The sequence below is a fragment of the Puma concolor genome, chromosome B3, assembly GCF_028749965.1.
Source record: "Puma concolor isolate L17-30 chromosome B3, mPumCon1.1.hap2, whole genome shotgun sequence".
NCBI lineage: Eukaryota > Metazoa > Chordata > Mammalia > Carnivora > Felidae > Puma > Puma concolor.
The window spans coordinates 126,298,383-126,306,504 of record NC_141672.1 but is presented as its reverse complement, the minus strand read 5'-3'; the positions used below and the strand labels follow the sequence as shown (position 1 = coordinate 126,306,504).

The window sequence follows — 8,122 nt, the reverse complement described above, 5'->3', positions numbered from 1 at the left end:
ACCCACAAATCCTCCAGTCTTTGCCTCTGGATCCAGACAGTCCCTCCCCCTCTAGGCAATGTACTCCCCTAGGATAGATAGAGCACATCACACAGTGCAGTTTAAAAAGCTTCTAATGCCAGTTCATAAACATTTTAATTTACTATTGGTGATTACATATGAAGAATATATTTATATTGTTCTTTTTGGGAAAACAATTTCAACTAGTCAACTCAGAGAACACAATAGGCAACCCTCACTCTGAGCCCCTCAGTGTCCTTCCCTAGACATCATGAAACCCCCTCCATTGTCCCAGGGCTGCCTAATTTTTTCTCTCCTCCAACTGTGGCTCTTGGGCAAAACATCCTCTATGGCCATTAATCCTCATCAGACAAGTTCTGGTCCAGGGGTAAACCATGAACATCACATATGGCCCAGAGAGAACTCAGGAATGGTCTGGATGCACAATCTCAAAGCCCTGAAGGTCTTCAGGAGTGGACTCTGTCTTCCTGGCCCTTCCTGAAGCACATGAAGACATAGTTCATTTTCACCTTCTCTTCAGAAAACTCTGGCAGTGCTAACAATCCTTCTTTGCTCCCATCAGCTGAGAATCTATTTGGGATTTCTACAAACAGGCTCTGGATGGACAGGGCTGCATCTCAGGAAGACTTTCACCTAGGTGACCTCATCCTGGAAGTGGACGATGCGAGGTTTTCCATGGGTCACATGGTGCTTCTCGTCCTTATACATTATAGCTCAGAGAGAAGTATCCTTACCTCCCCTTCACCCACTGGGATCTTTGACAGTGGCTGAGGGGCATCAGGAGTACCACAGAGGCCCTGGAACAATGTGCCTGTGGCACTGGAGCTGTGGACAGTTACTCAAAAGCAGAATACTACTGTCCTGGGTGTTTATCATCCTCGGTGGTTCTGCTCAGGGTGGGAGTTGGTGGCTGCATAGAGTGGGTAGGTGGATGAGACGGTGGGTGTAGGTTCACACAGTCTTGGGTTCTGGGCGATCTCTGCACACTAAGTCCCTGTCAGGCCCTGGCCCAGAGTCATCCTTCTGCCACAGTGAATACCTTTCTCCAACTCAAACACTATCTTGATTTAAGAAGTGTGGGTGATTTTTGTTTTCTTTTTCATTTTTGCACTTAACTATCTGTTGCCTTTGGAACACTAACTTGTTTGTGTCTTTTGCTCATCTTCCTAGTAAGAAGTTATTTGCTCTGTTTCTCCTAAAGACAAATGAACAAGAACAAAAAAAAAAAAAACTGCCTCATATCTGTTCAAATGGCTATTATCAAGAAGACAAGAAATAAGCATTGATGAGGATGTGGAGAAAAGAGAACACTTGTGTACTGTTGGGGGAACTATAAACCAACGCAGTAGTATGAAGGTTCCTCAAAAAATTAAAAATAGAACTATCATGAGATCCAGGAATTCCACTTCTGGGCATTTATCCAAAGGAAACAAAATCATTACCTGAAAATATATTTGAAACCTCATGTTCATTTCAACATTATCTATAATGGCCAGGACATGGAAACAACTTAAATGTCCATCAGTTGAAGAATAAAGAAAATGTAATATATAAATATATATGAAAATTCAGCCATAAAAAGGAAGGAAATCCTGCCAGTTTCAACATGGATGAAACTTGAGAGCATTATGTTAAGTGAAGTAAGTCTGACAGATAAATGTCACATGATGTCGCTTAAAACTGAATCTTTTTTTAAGATTTAAAAAAATTTTAAGTAATCTCTTCACCCAACGTGGGGCTTGAACTTAGAACCCCAAGATCAAGAGTCTCATGTTCTGATGACTGAGCCATCTAGACACCCCATAAGTGGAATCTTAGAAATAAAATGAAACATAGATACAAAGAATTAATGGTTGTCCGAGATGGTGATTGAGGGGTGAGATGAGATGAATAAAGGTGGTCGAAAAGTACATACTTCCAGTTATGAGAACTGGGGATGTAATTTGAAGCCTGGTGACTATAGTTAACAGTACTGTATTGCACATTTGAAAGTTGCTAGGAGAGCGGATTTTTAAAAGTTCTCAACATCTTGAGATGTTGTCACCATCTGTCACCATACAATATCATTACAATGTTATTGACTGTATTCCCTATGCTGTTCACCTTATCATAGTGAACATTGAGTAATGTATAGAATTGTTGAATCACTGTGTTGTACACCTAAAACTAACATATCACTGCATGTCAACTATAATTCAATAATAAAAATTTACAAAATAAAAACATCCCTAAAGAAGTTTTCATCACAAGAAAAAAAATGTAACAATGTGCGGTGATGGTTGTTAACTAATTGCAATCATTTCAAAATATATACATATATCAAATCATTATGTTTTTTACCTAAAACTAATAGAATAGTATATGTCAATTGTGTATCAACAAAAAATAAAATTAATAAATAAAACCCTGCTAGATATTGGCCCAATTTCTTAGTTTATTTAAAGAACTGACTCTTTAGGCACCTTGGTGATTTGGTTGCTTCTGACTTCAGCTCAGGTCATGATCTTGCAGTCTGTGAGTTTGAGCCCTGTGTCAGGCTCTGTGTTGACAGTCCACAGCCTTGAGCTGCTTCAGATTCTGTGTTTCCCTCTCTCTCTACCACTCCCCTGCTCATGCTCTGTCTCTCCCTCTCAAAAATAAATATTTAATTTTTTTAACTAAAGAACTGACTCTTTAAAAAATTCTTGTTTACACTATTTTTTTTCTGAAAAAATTTTCTCTAATTTCAACTTGTCCATATTCCATCTACTTTAGAGTAGTTGACCATTATTTTCTGTGTTTGGTTTTGTTTCGCTGTGTGATGGAGTAGGTCTATTATAATGTTTTCAGTTTCTTAAGTCATACAAGTATTTATCAGCACATACATATGCCATGCCAGTCCCTATGTTAAACATCAAGGAATTGATAAAAATGACAGATACAGTTTTTATTTTTAAGTATGTAACAATCCATGAAGAGAGAAAGAAACTAAAAATATTTATAAACAGCCTGTGTACATTGTGTGAACAGTCTGGGATGCTGCTGTAACACTGGGAGAACATGGCTGTGCTTTTGAAGGCTAGAAAAGCATTTCCACCAGAAGCGGTGTTCATGAGTCAGATGAAGGCTCAAGGTATAGGGGGACATAGAAAGCTTTTCAAGCAAAGGAAACACTAAACTGTATACCAAGTTTATTTGAAATACACACGTCCAATTTAATAATGATACTACAAAAGTCTTTTTCCTCTCTAGAATAGCTTAGAGCAGGTGGCATTATATTTTATATTAAGTTTTAAAAGGCGCTTTTTCCCTCCATGAATTTAATAAAATGAAGTTCATTACAGTGAAATATGTGTGTGGTGTTTGTAAAAAAGTGACATTCCAGTTGACAGAACAGATAAAATGTATCACATTCTGAGAAATTAGGAACTCTTTCCCAGCCACAGCAGTCTAGAGATTCACCACACTGTCATCCAAGATGAATAACAAGGATTTGCAGTCCTTTCTGAATGACCTCTCCCAGCACCTTGTAGGTGAAACTTTTGGAAAATATTTGGCAAACCCTCCAACATTTTATTTATGCCCAGTATGAAAATCTAAGAAAGGTATTGAATGTTCCCACCCCATGCTGGGGCAGATAACTGCTGGACCAAATGTCATAAAATAACACTGATGCATGCTAGAAAGCCTCCTCCTTTAGGTCTGGCTGCCTCTGAGATAGTATAGGAGGTGAGCAGCCCTGCCCATGTGACTTGCTGGGGTCAGCTCCTCATTTCTCATTATAAGGTCTTTCTCCTTCTGCAGAGGTTCAGGCCTCTAGGTCATGGGTGATGTGGTTGTGTCTGTGAGCTTGGGCAGCTTTGGAGTGGTTCTCCCTGTCTCTCATAGCAGTGAGCAAGGTGAATACAAACACAGGGGGTTAAGTGGGAGGTGAGGGACTACCTGCCCAGTGACCTCTGGGTTTGACTGAAAGAAGTGTACAGGAGTTACAGTTGCTGCCAGGAGTCAACCCAGCAGTGAGGAAAGCAATAGGACATTAGACAAAATGACCAGCACCCTGCCATGGCAGGAGTGACAGCTGTGGCCCTGCTCCAGAAGTGGAACATCCTGGATATCCCCATTATTTTAAATTTAAATGGGGCAGATTTGTTTTGATTTTGTAGAGAATTTTTGGGTGATGAGAAGTAAATCTTTAACATTTCTAAAATTTCTAAACAGATACCTTGGCTCTGGGTAAGTTGGTGGCATCAAAGGTCACCCCTGCCTGAGTTACTGCAGAAATGCCTTGCCATGGGAGACTTCACAGTAAGTCTACTAACCTGGAGATGGATTTCATCTGAGCACGTGAGACTTCTTGAGCATTTTTAGCACCTGCATCTACCTATTCAGTTATGCCATTAAGTGTTAAGAATCCTAGCTTTCAATCCAGACTGTAATCCTTCACACAAATACAACTCTATTTACTTCTTTGGGGGGGCGATGTCACATATGTGTTCCCTTTATTAGGTCTTTCTCCAGAAAAGATTCTGGCTTTAAAAAATGATCTTTTCCAATATTCTGAAGTTTGAAGGCTTTATGGCCATTTTAAAGGCCCATTTCTTGCTCCACTCCCTTGCAGGATTGAAAGCTTCATAATGAGATTTATCTCATCATTGCCCCTTACCCCCATCCTCACCCCATTCCACCCTGGGAGGGATTGCCTAGTGGCCCATTGCGATTTAAGAACTGCTGGATCACATATGTCCTAATAGGCAACCTTCCCACCCCAATTCCACCTCCCTCTCCTAGGTAGTCTCCTGTGTGTTCCTCTGACATCACTGTTCAAGAGAAGGCACTTTCACCTCAGTCCTTCAGGGAAGACCATGTTTCAATTCTTGGCTTCACTGCTAAGCAGTAATATGATCTGGTTAAGTCCATTAATCTCTCTGAAACAAAGTTTCTTGATTTATACAATCAGAATAAGATTGCTTCCTCTAAAAAGATTAATGTGAGGATTCATTAGAAAAATTAAATCCCCAGCCTGTGTGTGAATTTGCATTTTGGGGGTAGGGAGCTAAGAGTACATTCTCAAACATGGAATTTTAGGAATGAAATTAAAAAGCAGGAAGTGTGGGGCAGTTGTAGGCAGGGAGAGAAATGTATAGGGCCTGACTTATTCTGTGTGGATTCAAATCCTAGCTCCTCCTCTCACTAAGCTTTATGATCTGGGGAAAGTTAATTACATACTTTGTTCCTGTACTTCCTCCATGGTGCAGATATGGTAAGTGCCTGCTTGAAAGGCTGTTTTAAGTATTAAAGACAAAGAGAAAATATACATAAAGGACTTTAGCACAATGCCCCATTTTTAAGTGCCCACAAAAGTCAGCTAATTTTAATAAAATGTAGAAAATGTAAGAAAGGAACTGTAAATATCAACCCTTGTTTCTATGTGATGTGATTATGAACATTTTTGCTGTTTTTACACTTTTCTTTGTCAGTTTTGAGATGAACATGTAAGTTACATTTTTAAAAAACTTCACACATTTATGAGTAGCGATAGAGCAGTGATTTTCCCACCCTATTAGATGAAATTACCATATTTGTACAGTTGGTACAATGTCTCATTCCCAATCCATACTACAGTACTAAAAAGATAGAGTACACTTTTCCAAAAATGATTGTATCACAAGAATCTTTAATGTTTACTTTAAAGTTTACTCATGGTGGGGTTGTATTTGTGTTTAGTAAACTGTGCCAAGTGCCCACATTGAGGTCGTTTCAGTTCACATCACTGCACTCCACATGGATGTTTACTGTGCCCAGCGAGGTCATAAAGAGGGGGGCCTTGACTCTCCTCTTGGTTAGGCCAGCTTTACTGGTGAGTTCTTCCAAACTCTCCAGAAGTAGTCTACCTAATACACATCATCCGTTCCATATAAAAGAATAAGATGGAAAATTTCTCAATGTATTTCATAAGTTTAGCACGTCTCTGGTACAAAAATTCAAGAAAGGTAGCACAAAAGCGAAAGCACCAACCGAGCTTACTTATAAACAAACATGCATAAATCCTGCACACTATCTAATAGTACTGAACTGAATACAACATTGCATTAAAAAGTATAAAAGCACTGTACTGAAAACTTAAAGTTACACGTGAAATACTGCACTGTAAATCCTGAATACTCTATTGTCCCACCCCCACCCCTCCACCGCCCTGGTGAGGGTCAGAAACCATTAATCTGCCTCCAGACCTTGCTAGTCCTCGGAGACACTGCTGCGGGGGCAGTGGGCAGTGGGATCAGCCTCCCGCAGAGCTCTGGCCTCCTCCAGAGCCTCTCTGTATCGGGAAGGCCAGGCCTGGGGGTCTTTCTTAAAGACCCTGGCCAGGAACTCCATGATTTGCATCTTGGTGATTTCACGGCTGGCACGGGAACCCCAGAAGAACTCGTACTCAGGTGGCTCAACGTGGGGTACGCGCTGGTATTTCAGGTAATTCTGTTGGACGAACTCCTCGGTGATGAGCTTTCTCACATCTCCAAAGGTGGAGTGCTTCTTCCAGGGCCGTAGCCCCAGGATGCGCAGCACGTTCCAGACGGCACTCTCTCTTGCACCGCGACCCTTCACATAGATGAGGCTCAGAATCATCAGCAGGAGGCCTGTCATAGGCATACGGTTGCTCAGCGCCACCCTGTCCAGCTCTTCCGGCTCAAGCGCTTTGACAAGCGAAAACTCCATCGTGTGCAGGCTAGTCAGCCTCAGGTGTAGCCCGAACACTCGTGCGAGGATGAGGCTGGTGCGTCTGAGAATGCTTCTGCACCATTTCTTGTAACTGCCGATGACATCCTTCACCATGTCTGGGAACCAGATGATCATTCTCTTCTGATCCTTGACCAACACGTACCACATGAGCTCGTGCGCCTTCTGCACCAGCTGGGCCGGGGCTGGCGGCGCTGGGCCAGGCTGGGCCGCTGGGGCTTGGTGGGCGCGGCCTTCCTCCGCAGCCTGCTGCAGGGCCTTCGGGTCTCCCTCCTCGCTTGGGGCCTGGGGCGGAGGCGAAGGCAGCGGGGCTTCGATCGGGCCTAGAGGAGGGCTCTCTGGCGCTGCGAGGGTCGCGGCCTGAGACGCGGGCTGGGAGGGCCCCCCGGGGACCCCAGGACTGATGTGCACCTCGGAGTTGAGAGCCTGGGGTGCAGAGTCAGGGTCACACACATCCTTACTTTGTTCGGACATAACGGCTCCCTCTGACAAGGGCAGGGCCTTTGCGTCCAGGAGCTCTTCGAGACTGCGCTCCCTCCGCGGACTCCTGGAGAGGAAGTGCGCGTTGCTGCGCGCGGCGCCTTCCGCAGCAGCCGGGCGGGGCGGGGCGGCGGCGGGACCCGCCACTGCGCTTGCGCGTCCGCAGGCTGAAGGCTTGACCGCAGCAGGGGGGTGGGGCAGGCTGGGAGCCCGACGGGGCGGTTGTGACTTGAGGCCCCACAGAAGTAGTGGGGAGCACCCTGAAATGGGGCAGCAGTGACCCGCAGTTGTCCCCTTTGAGCTGAGGAGGTGGTGGGAAGGAGTGGGGGGGGGGAGATGCAAGAGCACTGGAGAAGGAGCGCTAGAAAGTTTAAGAGCATAGATGGTAAGTTAAGTTTCTAAGATAAGTTTCTTCAGTTTCTTGGGAAATGTTTAATTGGGTGTATGCAGAATCACGGTAGATATAAAAGTCCCAGAGAAAGTTCTAGGCTGGTGTGTAAACTTGAGTTTTGTGACAATGAGTGTGAGACTTTAAACCAAGGGAAAGATCGGGATTGCCCAACAAAAAATGTAAACTGAGAAGAGGTTGGCACAGATTCTAATCCTGAGAAATACCGATAAAAATTGGTGGAGTCTCTGCTACACGGGGAGGTTATAAAATGAGAAATGCAGAATTTAGTCAATCCATGTGCAAACAGAACTTTCTTGGATATGATAAACGAATGACATTGCTAGTGTTTTCATGGTCATTGATTTTGGTTTTCTTTTACTTCCCTCGGTTCACTTTGATTTCCTTTAATTTTTCCATTAAGAACCCATCACACAAAGATTGTCATATTTATTAGAACAACCTTTTTTCCCTATCTGTCCAGCACCCTTCCTTCCCTAATGACAAAACTTCTTGTCA

General features: G+C 43.3%; 1 protein-coding gene and 1 pseudogene across 1 annotated transcript; both read right to left on the bottom strand.

The window, feature by feature from the left end:
• Positions 1 to 356: 356 nt before the first annotated feature.
• LOC112856422 (ornithine decarboxylase antizyme 2 pseudogene) lies at positions 357 to 1,036 on the bottom strand (annotated as a pseudogene).
• Positions 1,037 to 5,654: 4,618 nt separating this feature from the next.
• On the bottom strand, positions 5,655 to 7,323 carry NDN (necdin, MAGE family member). Its single transcript, XM_025919603.2, has one exon. It carries the CDS (start codon positions 7,207 to 7,209, stop codon positions 6,235 to 6,237), a length of 975 nt encoding a protein of 324 aa, XP_025775388.1. The 5' UTR covers positions 7,210 to 7,323; the 3' UTR covers positions 5,655 to 6,234.
• Between the last annotated feature and the right edge of the window lie 799 nt (positions 7,324 to 8,122).

Bases quoted from the DNA above. Each gene is read 5' to 3' on its own strand.
- NDN (XM_025919603.2), bottom strand. From the start codon at position 7,209: ATGTCCGAACAAAGTAAGGATGTGTGTGACCCTGACTCTGCACCCCAG.